We start from the raw sequence: 18,986 nt of genomic DNA, 5'->3' as shown, positions 1-18,986 counted from the left end.
TGAGTAGTTATACAGTAGAACTATTCAAGAAAAAGGTACATTTAACTTATACTAACTAAATTTGTAATGAAATTTCAGTGTTTGCACCCAAATGTGTACTAAAAATCCTGGTTGTACACAATTCCTTTATGTTCTCCTAACACAAGCCAATTGAGTTAATTGTTTGAGTGGATTGAACTATTAAGTTGTCCTCAAAAAAGTCAAGAATTGTGTTGATTCAGCTCATTTTATATAAGTAGTTTGAAGCAGCAAGACCAATGCATAACCATTGTCAGCAATTATACCTAACTTATTTTGGCACACAGCTGTCTAGATGTCATTTCAGACGTGTGATGCAATGTAATGTAAATTGATTTTTCATTTGCTGCCATTTATTTCAAGCTCTGCCATTATATCCATACTTTTTTATGTGTGGCCTACGTGGCTAAAAGGACTGTGCATGTATGTTGTTTGGATGTGCTTTTAAGGGGAAAGCATTTCTGTCCCACTTACACTGAAGATAATGTTGCCGTGTAGGAATGTTTGGCTCGTAGAGCTGATCACATGAGTTGTGTTATCAATCACTTTACTTTCCTCGTCACATCTTCAGGATTTAGAGCTTTGTATACTGGAACAGCAGTACATACAATCAGTATGTTGACTGCGATTTGGTCATCCTGTTAGCATTCAACACTGAGTGTAATTGAATGCTTTGCATTTGAATATCAAGTTGCACGTTGCTTCTGAGTAACTCTATGTTGCATTAATAGATTTTTTGGTTCATAACAATATTTTGTAGACTCAACTTTGAGGAATAATTTGAACTTCCAGCTGAACTCTTGATCAAAGACATCTACGGTAAATGATCCAAAAACAGCACATGATGCACATAAAGGCGTTTTTTTTTTTTCTTTCCATAATTGCAATTAAGCAATTATAGTTCAATTGTTTGTTTTTTCATGAAATCTTAAACACAGTCCAACAAAGCAGCTATAATTTTCTTTTTTGATCCAGATACTAGAGACTAGAAACACCCTTAAAAATCTATTTTAAAATATGTGTTGTTACATTATTTTCGTCTGGGATTGGAAACATCAAGGCATATTCTTTGGGAATGACAGGAGATCAACGCCGGTGAATAATAAAGACAAATCTTTCCGTTTTAATTAAACAAGAAAGCAATGTCCTTGAACTATTAAGTCTTAGTCTTTCATGAGTAAATATAAGGCTCATTCCTTCAACAGAGGTTGGTTGTTTAAGAACCATCTCAAATTTCTTATGTCAAATTCACTAAACCCCACGCTATAGCTGGATTATTTCCACGTGTTTTGCGGTGAGACAGTTCACGTCAATGTACTTTAATCATGTGAAATTGCAACAAAACCACACGACAGCAGAGAGTATTTACACGTTCCTTTCAAGCACAAGCTTTCTAAACCGCTCTCCAACTTTAAAGAGACTAATCTTGATTATTTATAGTGGGGATCCGTGAGAATCGCTGGCCGCGGACGCTTTTTTTCTCCCGAGCGCGCGCGCGCGCGAACTGCACAGCTGGTCGCGCGCATGACTCGCGCTCTTCATTCACTCTGGGACTCGGCGGGAGAAGCTCAGCCTCTCTCAGCGAGAAGAAGAGCTCACTTTAAACCTCAAATGTGGAGAAACTTTGTTAGACTGTGGACTTTAGATCAAGTTTTAATTTGATTTACACAAGAGCTGCCGGCGAAAGTTAAAAGAGCGGTGGAAAGTTCTGCGCGTGCCCGTCTATTTTGTTTTGCTGGATGTTGTTCAGAATGCCGACGACCTCTTCTATAGTTTACCTTCACGTTTGAGCGCTTATTATTTACTATCATTACCGCTGGTCGGCTGCTTGACTGGATTTAATCTGCTTCGGTGATGTATACTGACTCTTCACTCGTATTGTGCAGGTTTGAGTCTTATTTGTGGTTTTCCACAGGTGAAGGAGTTTGAACAGCTGTTCCCCGTCAGTTTTCAATGGTTTGACTTCATTCACCGCTGGAGATCCTGGCAGAAGGCACTGACAGACTTACTTTGTTTAGTTTCAGTACGAGTTTTCAGTCACAGGCATGGATAAATACGACGATTTGGGACTTGAGGCAAGTAAGTTCATTGAGGACTTGAACATGTACGAAGCGTCGAAGGACGGTTTATTTCGCGTAAAGAGGGACGCGGGAAACAACCCTGATTTTGAAGAAACCAGGAAAGTGTTCGCCTCAAAAATGACCAAAATACACATCCAGAAGCAACAGGAGGAGATGGCAAAAACCAGTTTGGCAGCAAGGATCAATGGGAGTCTTTCTAAAGTGTCGGATAACACATTCTACACCAAAGACAGACCACCCATCAATACTTACAGACAGGGCGGTGAAGCGGCAGCTAAACCTCCCATCATGTCTGGACCAATGGTTGGCACTGCCAGTGTGACTCCATATGCATCTTATGAAGGACAAAAACATCATTCGACCATCATACAACACAATGATGGATCCAGCGGGGTTTATGATAGTCCTGGGAATGCTGTTAACCCAGTGCTCGTGCCAGCACGGGCAGCACCCTCTGTCAGCCCGCCTGGCACATGGGCGTCAAGAAGCGGGTACCCCTCCCAGACACCATCTCCTTTTTCAAACAGTTTCCTCCTCTTCTAGCTCACCCGGAGCAGGTCAGAATCATTCTCCTGTGGGCTTTCTTCAAACCTCAGCGAAGTCTCCTTCACAGTCGCCCCCGGGGACATACAGGGATGCATTTCAGGTTAGCCCTGCTCCACACTCCCAACCCATCTCTGCCCAATGGTCTGCCACTCAAAATGGAGCAGATCACAACATTGGCACCCCTACCCAGGTGACCCAAGAGACACCTCAGACCATAAGCACTCCTTCTCCCACACCGGTGCTCCCTATTGAGTCCCCTCATGAGGAGTCTTCCCGGGCACTCAAACTGCCATGCCAGAGCCTTCATGTACAGACAGATCAGGGGCCATCTGTGGCTGAAATAAAATTAGAAGCTCTAACCGAACGCTTGGAAAAGGAGATGGACACCCAGCCAAAAGCTGAGTACTTTGGTAAGCGCAACGTGATCACTGCCAGTGTGTTTTTCTATTTAGCTCAAGAGAACATCTGCAATTGTATTTAGTAGCATGCTGATTGAAAAACCCTCTGCCTGTTTCCACTTGACCTTCACTCCATATGTGTGTATGTGTGTGTGTGGTTTTTGCCACAATGAGCCATACAGTCAATTGTGCATGAGTGTGTGAAAGAGCGATGTAGATCCATGCCGCTGGTGCATTTCCAGCATTTTTTTTCCTTTCCAGAAGCCATTCCTGCTTGCTTTCTCATCTGTTGTTAATTTCTTTTATTTCATCTCATTTCAGTCACCAAAGACTTTGCATTTACTTATTTTGAGACTGAAATTAGATTACCTACTTAAGTAAAGTGAGTAAACCTGTTGTAACTTGGAAGGCTGACTTAATATTCATAATCATACACAGTTTCGTTTAACTTAAGGAAATTAAGTAAAATCAACTTGTCGCTTTGAACAGTGAAGGCTGTTATCAGTTGTAGTACATTTCTTGAAAGGTTCAGAATGAGAATGAAGCAGCCCTAAACTAACATTGCCACCCTTCATCCTTTCCAATCGCACCGTGGGCCACTAGGGAGGGAGCGTGCAAAGCAAATTGAAGTTTATTCATATTTGCACCTCTTAAAGACCTGCTAGTTTGTTCAGCCACACCATGTCACAAAAACCAAACACACAAGGTATTTTGTTATCTTTTATAACTTTACTGACTTACAGCAGAAGGAAAAATGATTTGCTTTCCTGTCAAATTTGAATTATTCTTCAAACATTTCCTAAGTGCCCTATTATGCATTATAAAAGGTCATATTTTGGTTTTGGAGGTGTCCAGCAACAGTCTAATATGCATTTATTTTTACCTAATTATCCCAACGACTCCCATATGATTTGTTTGGTGATTTATTTATTTATTTTTAAAGTCAAACCCCTTTTAGCGCGAAGCTAATCTGTGCTGATTGGTCCTATGACTGAGTCTGGGAGTATGTGAAAGCATAATGCAGGAGTGCAATAAAGCAATGCAGTTAAACACCAGCATATTACTTACTCTTAACCAGAACCCCACGCAATAACAATAACACACATTCAGTATTAATCCAAACTTTGGCAAAAGTTGAACTATTTTAAAAATTGACTGCGCTGTGCGTGTGTGTGTGTGTGTGTGTGTGTGTGTGTGTGTAATCAGCTGATGGTGGCCATAGCAAAGACAAACAGCAGTGGGCTGCGAGTTCAGAAACACATTTGAATTGCTAAAGGAAGAAGCAAGCATCACGTTTTCAACATGGTTTTGGTTGCAATATGTGAAACAGCCCTATAAAGATTTAACCTGAGAAATACTGTACGAGCGCGGATCTATAATAGATATGTGATTACAACGTATAACACACAATTAAATACATGTTTTGCAAACGACACAAAACGAGGCAACAGTTGTAATTACACTTACATGTACATGTTATGATGCGGAGGAAGAAGAAACCGGTCCATATGAACTGCAACAGTTACTGACAAAGTCCCTGTCTAAGTGCGACAAAGTCCCATACATAATAGTCTCTGCTGCTCCTTCCTTTAATAGCAAACGGCCGGCGAATCCCGCATTGCAGTGTAGGTTATTGTATCAAAAATCATAAAAATGACAGGAACAAACAGCACATGGTTGGCTATACTGTGGTGTTGTTGTGAAAATAACCTTTAACCCTTTATTCCCCACAGCCGAATCTCTATTTTTCAGTGATCGTCATCTTCGTTTACATTATCAGTCCTGTGATCCCCCACGCTTTGCTAGAGTCTGAAGGGAAAAGCGCGTTCACATTTTACCAGATCCAGTACTACATATTTGGTGATGTACCGTATCACCGTCGACGCGTTCAAGCAAAAGATCCAAACCCAACTCGATTCCTTTATTCGACTCTGAGTCGACTATTTCACTAAAGAATCAATAGTTTGAAACACGGTGCACTTTCAGATTTAAACCTCAGCTGGATGTTTTCATTCACTCAGAGCTGTTATAAACTGCATGGAAGCTCATATTAAAAACCCATAATAGGGGCCTTAATGGACTAATGGAACTTTTTCTTGTATTTTTATGTTGGAGAAAGTGTTATTTCTTTTAGTTTGGCTTAAATGAAATAGCTAAAAAAAAAAATTAATTATTAAAAATATTAATTATTAGCCCCCTTAAAATACTTTTTTTTTTCATTTGGCTAAAAAAGGAATCACTGTTGTCTAGTGACTTAACCCAACTTGCCTGCCTAGTTAAGTTAGCCTAGTTAAATCATATTTAATTAATTTTGATTATCACTCGCTATTAAAAAAATAGAATGTTTTGAATGAGAAGCTGTATTACAGCCGTGGCACCCCGCCATGGAAGAATGAATATAGTGGAAACCATATATATATATATATATATATATATATATATATATATATATATATATATATATATATATATATATGGGGGGGCTAGTAATTTTGTCTTCTACTGTAAATTACATTTACTGAAATAAATGTACCACAATTATTATTTTGTATATGCCCATTGTTTATGATCAGTTGCAACTTCCCTAAAGTTGTTTATTTTCAGTGTTATCCATAAACACTAACACACAAGATGCTCCAGAGTGGTCAACATTTGAAGTAAATGAAAAATGATTCATTGGATTTAATACATTTTCTTTAAGGAAACTGGTGCAAATAGTTTAAATGGGCTAAATTTAAACAAACAAATTAAACTTAACTTAATTTGTTTGTTTTAATTCAGCTCATATAAGTTGTTTGCAACTAGTTACCTTAAAAAAGTTTAGTAAATCCAATGAATCATTGTTTCTGCTTCATATAAAATATGGCATCTATTCTGACTGAGGTCCATAAAAATTGAAACACTGATGTGGCTCCCAAGTTCACCACTAAACTATAAAAAAGCGTGTGTGGTCTCTGTGTGAGTTACCACATAAGCCTGAGGAGCCAATAGCTGATTTTAGTTTGAAACCTAATAATGAGTGTATGTTTCTAAACTTGTTCAGTATGTCACCCTTGCTGGCATAATAATTGCATCTGATGATCTTGTCATTGTGGATCTTTCTCACTTTAAGTCTTGGTCACTGACGCTGCACTGAGCAAATATGATTTTCCCACTAGTTTTGATGTGGTTGTAAACCTTTACATAGTTAGAGGGCAAGAAACATAACTAAAGAATACATGTATTATGTAAATAAACAGCAGAAATAATGCATTTTAGGACAATAGTATAAGTTCCCAAGTGAATTAAATTTTCTAAATTTCCCAAGTGCTGTTTAACAGATACAATTATTAACACATTTATTTATAAACACAATTAAAACATGAATTTTAATAACTAATTCATTTAGTCTTTGCCATGGTGACAGTACATGCTAGTGTACTGTTTATTTGACCAGATTTATGTAGCTTAAAATGGCATTTAAAGGCTTAATTGGATAAATGGGTTAACATAGGCTAATTAAGAAAGTCAGTCATACATTGCTCAAAGAATTAAGTGCTAAAGTTAGGAGCGGGGATGTGTGTGTATTGATTTTTAATAGAGTGTTTCTACAGGTGGTTTGCCAAGCCCACTCAGCACATTGAGAATTGCATAATGTTTTGAGGTTGCCGTTTGCTGTAGTGGGTGGAGAGAAGAAGGGGTCCTGGTTTGTTCTGTAGCCAATTGAGAAAAACAGCTAAGGGGGTTAATAATATTGACCTTAGCAGTTTTTACTTTATTGTTTTATTCCAACCAAACTAAAAGAAGTAAGACTTTCTCCAGAACAATACAATATAATATTCCCTTGCTCTGTTAAACACTTGGAGAATATTTGAAAAATAATAAAAATTTCACAGGAGGAGTTTTGTGATCTGCTGTATTTGGGGAAAATATCTAATTGCAATTATTTTAAACATATATTAGGCATTTAATTTGATTTGATTTGCGGTTTAATTTTGGAGTCAAGCTTCAGCTAAATAATCTGTATCATAGTTTCTTACTGCTAAAATGCAGTGTGTGTTGAAAAGATATTCACTTACCAAAACACTTATTTAAATTTGTTTTAAAATATTCACAAATGAAACACTCATTTACAACAGTAAGCACAAATAAAATGACCTTACCTTTCTGTAAACAAGTTGAACTCAAATAAGGGAGATCAACACGGCACGGCAATTCGTAACTTTTTGATTTAGTGACGAATTCGTACGATCTAATTCGTACAATTTAGTACGATTCGCTCATCTGCCAATGACGGTTGGGTTTAGGGGTGGGGTTAGGTGCCACGCCTCCTTTTTAAAATCGTACAATTTCGTACGACTGAACTCGTACGAATTCGCCACTAAACTGACAAAACGTAAAATACTTACGTTTTCTCGTGAGATCAGGCTGGGGAGATAGTGTAGCTACACAAATAAATACTAGTTATGAAAATACAGAACACTCAGCAAACTCACATGGCTAAAACCACTTGCTTGCTTCTAGATTAAGTGTCACTGGCAATACTTTCAGTGACTTTTTAGCAAGACACTCCTCATATAGCCTTAGCCACCTGTGGTGCTTTTTAGGTGCTGGTTGTTGTACTTCCTCATGCTGTGGCAACAATTCTTACAAATGACCTGTTTTTGTTCAGTGTCTGTGATGTTGAAACCAAAATATTCCCATATTACTGATGTCCTGTTTTTCTTTGACATTAATTTATCTATTAAGGCTTCTGAAGCGGCAGACGCCATCATCCCACCTGTCCGCGCTTTCTTGTTTGTTTGTTATTGTGGGCGTTCCGCATATTTCAGTTGCGCAATTCTGATTGGGCGGAATGAAAGTGTGCTCCCTCAATTGGCTAGTAAGACTATCACACACAGACAGCAGTCACGCATTTGCTTTAGACGGGAGAAATTGAATAATACATATAAATATCATATCGAAGCCTCGTGTGATTAGGTAATCCAACGTTTCAAATCTCGATTGCGATTCAATTTTAATTAATCGCACAGCCCTAGCTGTAGGTATCAAATCAGAAAGATAGTCATCAGATAAATATGATGGTCCTGAGCTGCACATGCTGTTGCCATTGAGCTTTTTTGTATCAGCCTCTCTTTTTGTTAAAGGAATTTCCTGTAGGAAAAGCACAGTATGTATGTGTTAAGAATCTTTGGTATATCTTACTATGATTGCAAAAGAGATACTGACTTGAAATATAGACACAAACATGAGCATTCTTGTGCCGGAGCACACTCAGACTCATAAATAGTTTCCTTTAAGCGTGTCTCTGGACATTTGCTGTTTACATGCTGCCTAATGTGATCACTGGGGAATAGCTGGCTTAAAATGTAACTAAATGAAGCTGTAAAGCTAGTATTAAACAGATGGAGTGTTTGTCATCGACTCCTGACCTTTGTACTTTACTCTGGCTTAAAATTGTCACTCTTTTCGTTCAGTATTTATGCCAGAAATTAGATTGTATGACAAATGCTCACACAGGCCTTGTATAAACTGAACAATTCAAGGTGTTTAGTAAATGGTGGACCGGGTGAGTTGCAAAACCCACACAGTATTCGAAATATCTAATATCAATGAAGACATGGCAAGCATCTCTGGCTCAGTGGTTTTAAAAACTGTATGTTTCTGAAGAAAAAACAGTTATACTGTAAATCTGTAGTATTAAACAGATGTTTGTCACTGAACCTTCAATAATGTCCAGTATAGAACATGTGGTCATCTTCAACGCCTCCTTCATCTTACCCCAGATATTCTTAATAATGTTCATGTCGGGTGACTGGGCTGGCCAATCCTGGAGCACCTTGACCTTCTTTGCTTTTAGGAGCTTTGATGCCTGTTTGTTTTGTTTATAATATTTAGTGCTTTTACACTCACCGTAAAAATGTTCTGTAAATGAACAGTTTTCCGTATTTTGTGATTCATGTTTCCCCCCCCCCATTTATTTGTTTTTTAATTGCATTATGAGACCTTGATCTTTGTTCGGACAACTTTTAACTGCTCACGAAAAATACACACACCCCGCTTACACTAATACGTCTTAGTTTTAAAATGCCGTTTCAGAACGCATCAGCACGACCCATTTCCACACTGGCGTTTCATCTAGCATTTCATGAAAAGCCCTCCTTCCTCACTATAACACTGAAAACGCACATCACATGACCACACACGCATACAAGCACACTCTGTCATGCACTGCAGCCTATGCTAAGCTCCAGCAGTCAGCGGGTGCTTTGAGCACAAAACTCCAGAGAGCAGTGGATGCTGCATGGAGTCTCAGTAGTTGTTAAACGTGATATTTAATTAATATATATTATATATTATATTTAATTAAGCTTGTCTCTATGTAACGACTCTTGGGTCTTTTGAATCTATCAGGTAACGTGTCATAGCGTCAGTACACTCCTTCAATCTTTCGCTTTCACGCTTGTACTTAGTAATTTGAGTGAAAACCTCAGATACTGTTGTTGTGCACCTTTTTTACCACCCAAGTTTGTCGACGCCATTATAAAGACACAGATCACTCTGCCTATTCATGCCAGAGTCCTGCGGAAAAAGAGATTGACAGGTGGTCATTTGTGTGTCACTTCTCTTTATTTATTTATGATTTGGTTATGGGTAAAACTAAGACCATGCGGGTCAGGTAGTTGAAACGGTAGGCTACAAATAATTCGTCATTAATTAATTAATTATTGATAAATAATTAATTCACTGGCGCCTACGATGACAATACCATCGTCCATCGCGATTTTTCACATTAGACATCGTACGATGCCAAATCGATCAACATCGCCCAGCCCTATAATGTCTAAAAAAAATAATATAAACCAATAAAATCATAAACAATAAAACAAGCTAAAATTATCACCACAGAGCAACAAAAAAGTAATAAAAAAAGCAAAAAACAGTGCTTTATGGTTTTCCATATGGTTTTTATATAGTCAAATATTACTCGGAGACAGAAATTGAATAATGACATGTAAAATTACACTTTATAATCTTCATTGTATTAATAATTCAGTAAAATTATTCTTCATTAAAGTTACATTTGTATTTTTTTTTTGTGGCTGAATGCTTTAAACTCTTGAAATTGGCTTTAAAACATATGCACATACTAACGTTTCACTCTGTTATTGGTATACTTTGCAATGACTCCATAAATCTGTGTGTTCAACTGTTGTGCTGATGAACTATAATCCCAACTCAAACACCGCATATGATTTAATGTATTGGTGTTTCAGCCTGTTAATGACAGATGAGCAATTTCAGTGTTATGGATGAGACATTTGTAGGAAAAACTCAAAACATAAACTCATAGAGATGTTAACATTATATTGAAACATCTGTTTATATTTTCCAAATCTACTAACCACAGAGTTATGGGATCAGAAAAATAAACATGCTTCATGAATGCGACCAAAAAAGTATATTTACAGTAGACGACATACATTGTAGAAATTCAGTGAATTACACTGCACAAACAGGGCTCGAAATTAACCTTTTTGCTTGGTAGCACTGGTGCTTCTAACTTTAAAAATGTAGTCGTACCAGCCAAAATTTAGTCGCACTCACCAAGAATTATGTTAACCGTTACTTCAAGTTTTATATTAAGAGATTTATTGCATTTGAAATCATCCTGACAAATATATCTCTAACATCTCATGCTTAAAATGTGTAAATTCATTGGCAAACACTGTTAACTGAACTCTGTCACATAGATTTTACAGTCAATGACTTAGGAGTATTATTCACTCTTCGAAAATTGTATCACTGATCAGATGTGCCTTTATTTGTAACTTTAGGTGGTTTCTAAAACAATATCTATCAGTGTTGTTTTCATTCTCTCATCTTCATCGCTTTATATTTTCTCGGTTGTAGCTCTGAAGACAGAAAGCACTGACTGAATGATTGACAGCTGATATTAACCAATCCATTCACGTTCAGTTCTAGAGCAGTGCGCCAATCAGAAGAGCTTGAAGGCGGGGCAAGCATTGTGGGATTTGTTTACTGTAGAAAGTTGACATGATGATTCAATTCAATTCAATTCACCTTTATTTGTATAGCGCTTATACAATGTAGATTGTGTCAAAGCAGCTTCACATAAAAGGTAACAGTAAACAGTTTTAAACTATTCCAGAACGCTGCGTTTGAATGTTTTTAGGTGCAAAGATGCATTCTGCGTGAATATCTCTTAAAGCTGCGCATACGGGGAACATGTTGCAGTGAAAACCAGTCGCACGGCAAAAATCGCAATCGCACAAATGCTCCCAATATATTTTGAGGTCGCAAAGATACAATTTAGGTGCATATGCGACCAAAATGGACGCAATTTCAAGCCCTGACAACTCAACAGAAGTAATGTTCATTAAGATGATAAGAGTCGCTCACAATAGATCAAGCATGATTGATTTTATTTGACATTTTTGCATGTACTGTATGGGGTAAAAGCTTGGTTATGGATGTGACGGATGTAAAATTGACACTTCTGTGACTTTGGTAATCAAATATAATTGTTTGAAAATGCTGACAGATACATTTTTGAGTGTTTTTAAAGTACTCTAAACTCAAAAAGCATAGAAAATATGCCTCATGGCAAGGTCGACATTTGCATGGAATTGCTCATTTCTGTAATTACTCTGAAAGAAAAGCCACTGAAAGATGTTACTGCGTTCACCTGTGTCCTGTTTATGTGTTCTGGATGCTGAGTTGGCAGTAAATGTCATAATAAGCTAGCGTTTACCATCTCCGTCTGACAGCTGCTTCGCTGCAGGGATGTTAAGGAATGTCTGGATTTCACAGAGCAGGACAAAGATGATAATAAATTACAAGATACTTTAATGGGGGTTTTGCCTCTGCTGACATCCAAATGGTTGGCGTCCCCGTTGTCTGCAGTCGGTAATGCTTGGCCTTTTCCCCGCTGCTTTATTTTGTTTTGGAAGAGATGTCCCGCCTTGTGCACACAGACATGCCAACAGTAGACATTCATGCTTTGTGCCCCGCGCTCTTTTGATGAAGGATTCCTTAATCTTCCTGTCGACTCGATGGCTTTATCTTAATTGTTGTCTAGGATTCTTGGCTTCCTGTCCCATAGCTTTGGAGTTCACGTCCTGCTCTTTTGAATGGCTGTCCTTTGGTCCAGAATTCGCTCTCAATGCTTGGTGAATGAGAAAATGAGCCTGCTGTCATTTTTTTTAAGAGCTATTTGGATGGTAATTATTTGTGAATGGGATTTAAGGTATTTTCAAAGGCTAGTCTGTGATATTACTTCCATTAGATTTTAGAGTGCATGTGCTTTTTTTTCAATGCCAATGTTAATTATTAATGCCCAGTTGATTTCCCTCTTGTTTTTTTGACAAACATCTAGATTGTGCAACACAATCTCACTGTAATTCGTTTTGTTTTAGTGACTAATTTGCATGAATTCGTATGATCTCATTCGTACAATTTAGGGCCCTATCATACTCCCGGCGAAGTGAGGTGCAAGACGTGTTGGGCGCGATTTGTTTAGATTTCTCAGACCAGTGCAAGCCTAATTTTCACATTTTGTGACATGTTGTTTAAATAGCAAATCCATTTCTGCTTCTTTGTGGTCTCATGGGTGTTCCGGTTTATTAAGGAGGTGTGTTAAGGCAAATTGTTGGCGCATTGCTATTTTGGCAAACTGAAATAGACTGCGCTGTTGTTTGTACTACAATCTCATTTTTACCACGTGCCTTTTTCCGTCATATAGCATTGGCCAATTGTAATGAATCCAGTCCGTTACGAAATGCCGTTTAAATGGTTTACTTCAGTTGCCTCTTTCAATGAAAAGCCTTTTTGTGGAGCAGATGTGGGACCGACGGTGTTTGTGTTGAACTGTGCATTTGGACCAGGCTTTGCTGAGTAGGCAGAACTAGTTAGCGTGATGTTTGCTGAATACCAGATGAAACAGAGGCTCTTTTGTTCGGGCCCATGAAGCGCTGGAGACCTCTGTCTGTTTAATGCTGTTATCTCAGCTCTTGCTTGCTTAAATGTTCTCCGAGCTCCTGCCACGTAGACCAGCCTGAACCAACAGACACGGACAAAGACCCCGTTGTGTTCTCAGCTCACCTTCCCGGCAGGCAGCCTTGTGATTTCACTTGAGCAGCACAGTTATCTTAAGCTCATCTTAATGTAATGTTCTGTGAAGGTCACGGGGGTCCGGTTGTTTACTAATTAACTCTCACGTTACCATCACTCTCTCTTTATGTAGTTTACGAGGACACAAAATGACATGGGTATGACCTAGTTGGACTATTTTAACATGGTTTACCGATCATATGCCTTGTGTCCTTGTAATTCAAAATGCTTAAAAGTCATGTTTAATGGCATCTTTGACATCTAAATTTGCCCCAAGTTGGGTTTAAAGGTAAGGGGAGGCGAAAATAAGTGGTTTTTACAGTATATATAAAATACAGTAAACCTATGGAGAGTCCTTGTAAACCTTATGTACAAAAGGCATGCAATGATTATAAATTTTGTTAAACGATTATCTGAGGAATAATCACGATTTCATGTTTATCACAATTATTATGCTTTCATTATTTCTTTTTTTATATATATATTTATTTTATTAGAATATACAAAAGGTACACAATTTGAGATAATGCAAATACAAAGAAAATGAAACAATAACAAAAATACAAAAAACAATACAATCAAATACCGGCAGGTGCGTGCGTGTGTTTGTTTGTGTGTGTGTGTGTGTGTGTGTGTGTGTGTGTGTGTGTGTGTGCGTGCGCGTGTGTGCGTGTGTGTGTGTGTGCGTGCGCGTGTGTGCATGTAAAGGTAACTTGGTAAACAGGTCAGAGTACATACAAAAGGAACAATAACAGTCACTAAATGAAGCAAGTAACATATATAAGGAGTGACAACAATGCTAGTGATATAATAATAGTAATAATGACAGTAAACAAGCAAGAAAGGACAACAGTATTAATCATTAACAACAACCACTACAATAATAAAAATAAATCCCAAGTACTACACCAACTACTACTACTACTACAGAGAGTTTCTAATGCTACAACTATTACTACCGCCACAACCACTACTACTCCTACAATGTGTACTACTACTGAACCTATTACAACGACTACTACCACTGATACTACATCTACTACTGATACTACTACAGGAATGACTGCTACTACAACATCTACATCAACAACGTCTACTGCTTCTGATACTGCTACACCGACAAGGACTACTACTACTACTACACATCCACTACTTCTGATACCACTATACCAACGACATCTACTACTACAGATACTACTTCGACTACTACTTCAAAAACCCAAACTACAACTTCAAACACTACTACTACTACTGTGACTACTACTACAACTACAGCAACCTGAATAATGACAATGGTAGAGATACTTGTAATAATTATAATGAGGAGATAACAGGACAAGTCAGGACAGTACTAATAATGATAACAAAAGTAGAAGTAATATTGCTTTCATTATTTCAAAATTAACTTCGAAAATCACATACAAACTCCTTATTTTAAAGTGTTATTTATTGCACAGCAACCAATTATTACAGCACTAAATAATAATAAAAACAAACAATAGTCCATTTCTCTTTCGACTTATTACATAAGTGAAAAAAAGTTTTGGGCATTTAAACAAAAGTAAATAATTTTACACTGAAAATAAACGACAGATAACAAATAAATAAATAAAAATAAGAATGAATAAAAAATAGTATTTGTTTAATGTAAATCTAAGCTACAGTTGAAGTCAGAATTATTCGCCCCCCTGTTTATTTTTTTCCCCAATTTCTGTTTGACGGAGAAATTTTTTTTCAACACATTTCTAATCATAATAGTTTTAATAATTCATTTGTAATAACTGATTTATTTTATCTTATCTAAAAGATTAATTAGGTTAACTAGACAGGTTAGGGTAATTAGGCAAGTTATTGTAAAATGATGGTTTGTTCTGTAGACTATCGAAAAAATAAATAGCTTAAATGGGCTAATAATATTGACCTTAAAATGGCTTTTAAAAATTAAAAACTGCTTTTATTATAGCCAAAATAAAACAAATAAGACTTTCTCCAGAAGAAAAAATATGATCAGACATACTGTGAAAATTTCCTTGCTCTGTTAAACATCATTTGGGAAATATTTAAAAAAGACACAGAAAATTCAAAGGGGGCGAATAATTCTGATAATTCTGACTTCAACTGTAAATATTAGCATTAAAATTATTACAAATTGTTTATTTCTCTTTTTTCTCTTTAAAAGAGTATTTCTCTTTAAAAGAGAATAAATGTAGTCAAAGGCTGCTAAACCTTTCTGAAAGGCACTTTTGATCAACTATTATACAAAATTGTTTGATATTTTCATTATGTATTTTTTTTTGTCTTTGGAGTAAAAATATGTAGGCATCTCGCCGTGTTACTCCCAATACTTTTACAGTGTTTACAGTTGACTATATATACCATGTAAAATATTATATGTGAATGGATTTTGATTGGCTGTCAGTAGTGGTGTAACGGACTGAAGTCACACAGTCAGGATAATTTTTTGGATCAGCCAAAAAGGGGAGGAGACAATGTAATTTGCTTTCCGTTTATTACAGAAACAGCACTGCAAGACACGTTTGGTTTTAACAAACAGAACTTAGAAACTATAATTTTATTAAAAATAAAATGAAGAAATAATCAGGTGAATAAAAATAAATAATAAAATATTCAGTAGTGTGAATAATTCACTGTTACTACTACTGTTGCTGATAACGCTAAATGTAGAAATCTGACATTATCATTTGTACAACCCATATTTATTTTAGTCTCATTTACAGATGCTAGATGATCAATTTAAAGAATTATTCAGTGGCATATTTTTAGGGTCGATTGCCTCAACTTTCCTTTTTGAGCTTCGTTAAATGCATATGACGGTGATTTTAATCTTTACCATAAACATCAGTGGTTTTATCTAAACTATAAACTGTTCTCCCAGTACTTCTGTGTTATTTGACTGCTTGTAACTTCATAACTAGCTCAAAAGACTAAAGACTCAATCTCTTTCTTGATTTTTGCGTTTTTAGATTTGAATGCAGCGATTCGAAGGATTAATAAACATATGCAAATCACCATCATTTATAATTTACGTTGCGTGGGTGTTGAGATCCTGATCTTTTAATGATTAATCATGCAGCTTACACTGAATGCATTAATTCAGGCTTGACAAGTGACAGAAAACCCCTTTAATAACCTTAGAAACCCTCCACATCCTGAATAACCCACAACATCTTCTTCCGTCATCATTATATTTTACAGGAAAGCCTAAATGCTTTCATACATGTGATTTGAATGAAGTGAGAGGCGATCTCTCTGCGATCGTTACAAATTTAGGATTAATCTACCAGTAAAAAAATGCGTTAATCCATGAGCCACGTATGTTCTGAATCCGTGGGTTGTGATCCGTACGAATTATGGATCAACCGTGATCCGTTACAGCCATAAATTTCAGTAATTTTTATTGTTTATCAATTGTAAAAAAGAAAGTTTAGATATATTCCGAGAATGCCATTCACCTGTGCCATTATCATTATAGTTATAGTAATAACTACTAATAATATTAATAATTAGGTGTCCACGCTTTTTGCTGTTGGTGTACAGTAAGTCTTTCTCTCATTTTGAAGTATTCTTGCAGTGTGGTGTAAATCAGACATGTAAATCAACTAATTCTTTTCACAGATTTTCTTCATTTATGTTGATGATGTTATATCGAATGAGTCTGAAGGTTTGTTGCTGTTTCTGCAGGCAGCTGTGTGAAGTGCAACAAGCCGGTGTATGGAGCCAGTCAGGCGTGTCAGGCCATGGGGAGCCTCTATCACGACAGCTGCTTCACCTGCAGCGCATGCAGTGAGTACCAGTACTTTTATGCATTTAGCAGACGCTTTTATCCAAAGTGACTAGGGATGGGCAATACCAAATATTTTCTTTCAGATCCAATACCAGGTATTTCAAGACAAGTATCGTCGATATTGAAACCGATAATGATACTTCAATGAAATATTTTATAGTGATTTTATAATGGTTTTTAAATCACCTTCAGCATTATTATTAAATAAAATAGGGGTGTCCGAACTTTTCAGCCCACGACCCCCAACATAACATTTCCCGTGTCTCTCGACTCCCACTATCCTCGGAGGTGGTTATAAACATAAATATTATTGTGTTTAATTCTGTGAGGAATAAGTGTTTGTGATGGAGAAAAATTACGTTTTATTTGCTTTGACGTCGTGGCCTTTCACCTCAATGAGGGAAAACTACTGCTTATATTTCCTGTTTGCAATTGCTACTTTTCAACTTGTTGGATTTGCCATCGTTTTGACTCCTGGTGCTTGGTGTGTGCCACTGACTGTGTGTGCACTTGTGCGAACACCCGCACTACTCTGTCTCTGATTGACAAACGATGGAAATGTACTCTAAGCCAACCATCATATTGCTTGTTTGGTGCATATTGGTGCTTTGAAAGTTAATTAAAAGTAACAGTAATTCGTTACAGTTACTGAGAAAAAATGTGTAGCTAAATTAGTAACTTATGAAAATATTAAAGATTACAAGTGGGCTTACATCTAAATATGTTGAATAATATTAATCTGTTGCTTTGCCTGTTTTTGATATGCACGATGCCTTCTGCTAAGACCATTTATTAAAGCGATGCTATTCTGATGCTTTTGATTGGTTTTCCGGTTTGATTGCGCCGCACCACGTCTAGCAGTTACGTTAATCCTCTCTGCCGCTGAAAGCATTAGGCTACTACAACCAGCCTTTTATCTTATTAACAGTGTTGGGCAGTAGCGTCGCTACAAGTAGTGACACTACTAGCTTAACTACATTTCTCAGTAGCGTGGCGGTAGCGTCGCTACTTTATAAATCAAAAAGCTTTTCAGTAGCCGCTATTTCATTAGCTACATTTACCGATCGCGGATTAATAAGTGACGGCACTGACATTCACGTAGCTGTGAAACCCGTGTCTAGCTGATGAACGTAAATCCATATGATGGCGAGAATGACGATTTCTTCTTTCTGTTTTACGGTGGTCGACAACAAACGTTTTGATGCGTTACTGCCACCTCTCGCTCTGGTCGGTGACGTCGCAAATCAATCATTGTGCTGACACAAGAAACTTGCTTGATGGAAATATGACTGAGTGAGAGGAGGTCTATATATTCATTCATTCATTTTCTTTTCGGCTTAGTCCCTTTATTAATCCGGGGTCGCCACAGCGGAATGAACCACCAACTTATCCAGCACATGTTTTACGCAGTGGATGCTCTTCCAGTTGCAACCCATCACTGGGAAACATCCACACACACTCATTCACACTCATACACCACGGACAATTTAGCCTTCCCAATTCACCAGTCTTTGGACTGTGGGGGAAACCGGAGCACCCAGAGGAAACCCATGCGAACGCGAACTCCACACAGAAACGCCAACTGACCCAGCCGAGGCTCGAACCAGCAACCTTCTTGCTGTGAGGTGACAGCACTACCTACTGCGCCACTGCGTCGCCAGGTCTATATATATATATATATATAGTTTACTGTAGTAAAGGCTAACGTATACTATGGTAATTACTATTAGTTCATGATAGTTACTAATGATACTACATTATGTAGTGTAATTTATTGATGAAGAGTTGTAAATATATACACAATATAATGCTTAGTCCTTAATATTTCCCTTTACTATAAATCACTATAGTATTTTAAATGTGTTGCACCTGGTTTTATTGGATTTGTAGTTTTTGCTGTTATATATATCATAAGTAGTTTCTGTTTGGTACAGCATATTATTACAGTAAATAACTAAACTCAGCAATTCTGCCTCACTGACAGTTTTATTGATCACTAAGATCTGATTGACTTGGATTTAAGTT

At 37.2% G+C, this 18,986-nt stretch overlaps 1 protein-coding gene across 1 annotated transcript in view; it reads left to right on the top strand.

Moving 5' to 3' along the window:
- Positions 1 to 1,571: 1,571 nt before the first annotated feature.
- The window catches only part of LOC130243680 (LIM domain-containing protein 1), a 31,779-nt gene continuing 14,364 nt past the window's right edge, over positions 1,572 to 18,986 (top strand). The window contains 3 exon segments of the mRNA XM_056475954.1: positions 1,572 to 2,627; positions 2,629 to 3,055; positions 16,859 to 16,960. Of these exon segments, the coding sequence (XP_056331929.1) occupies positions 2,064 to 2,627; positions 2,629 to 3,055; positions 16,859 to 16,960 (1,093 nt within the window). The 5' untranslated portion in view covers positions 1,572 to 2,063.

The sequence above is a fragment of the Danio aesculapii genome, chromosome 16, assembly GCF_903798145.1.
Source record: "Danio aesculapii chromosome 16, fDanAes4.1, whole genome shotgun sequence".
Lineage (NCBI taxonomy): Eukaryota > Metazoa > Chordata > Actinopteri > Cypriniformes > Danionidae > Danio > Danio aesculapii.
The sequence above is the reverse complement of the archived record's forward strand: the minus strand, read 5'-3'. Positions and strand labels throughout refer to the sequence as shown.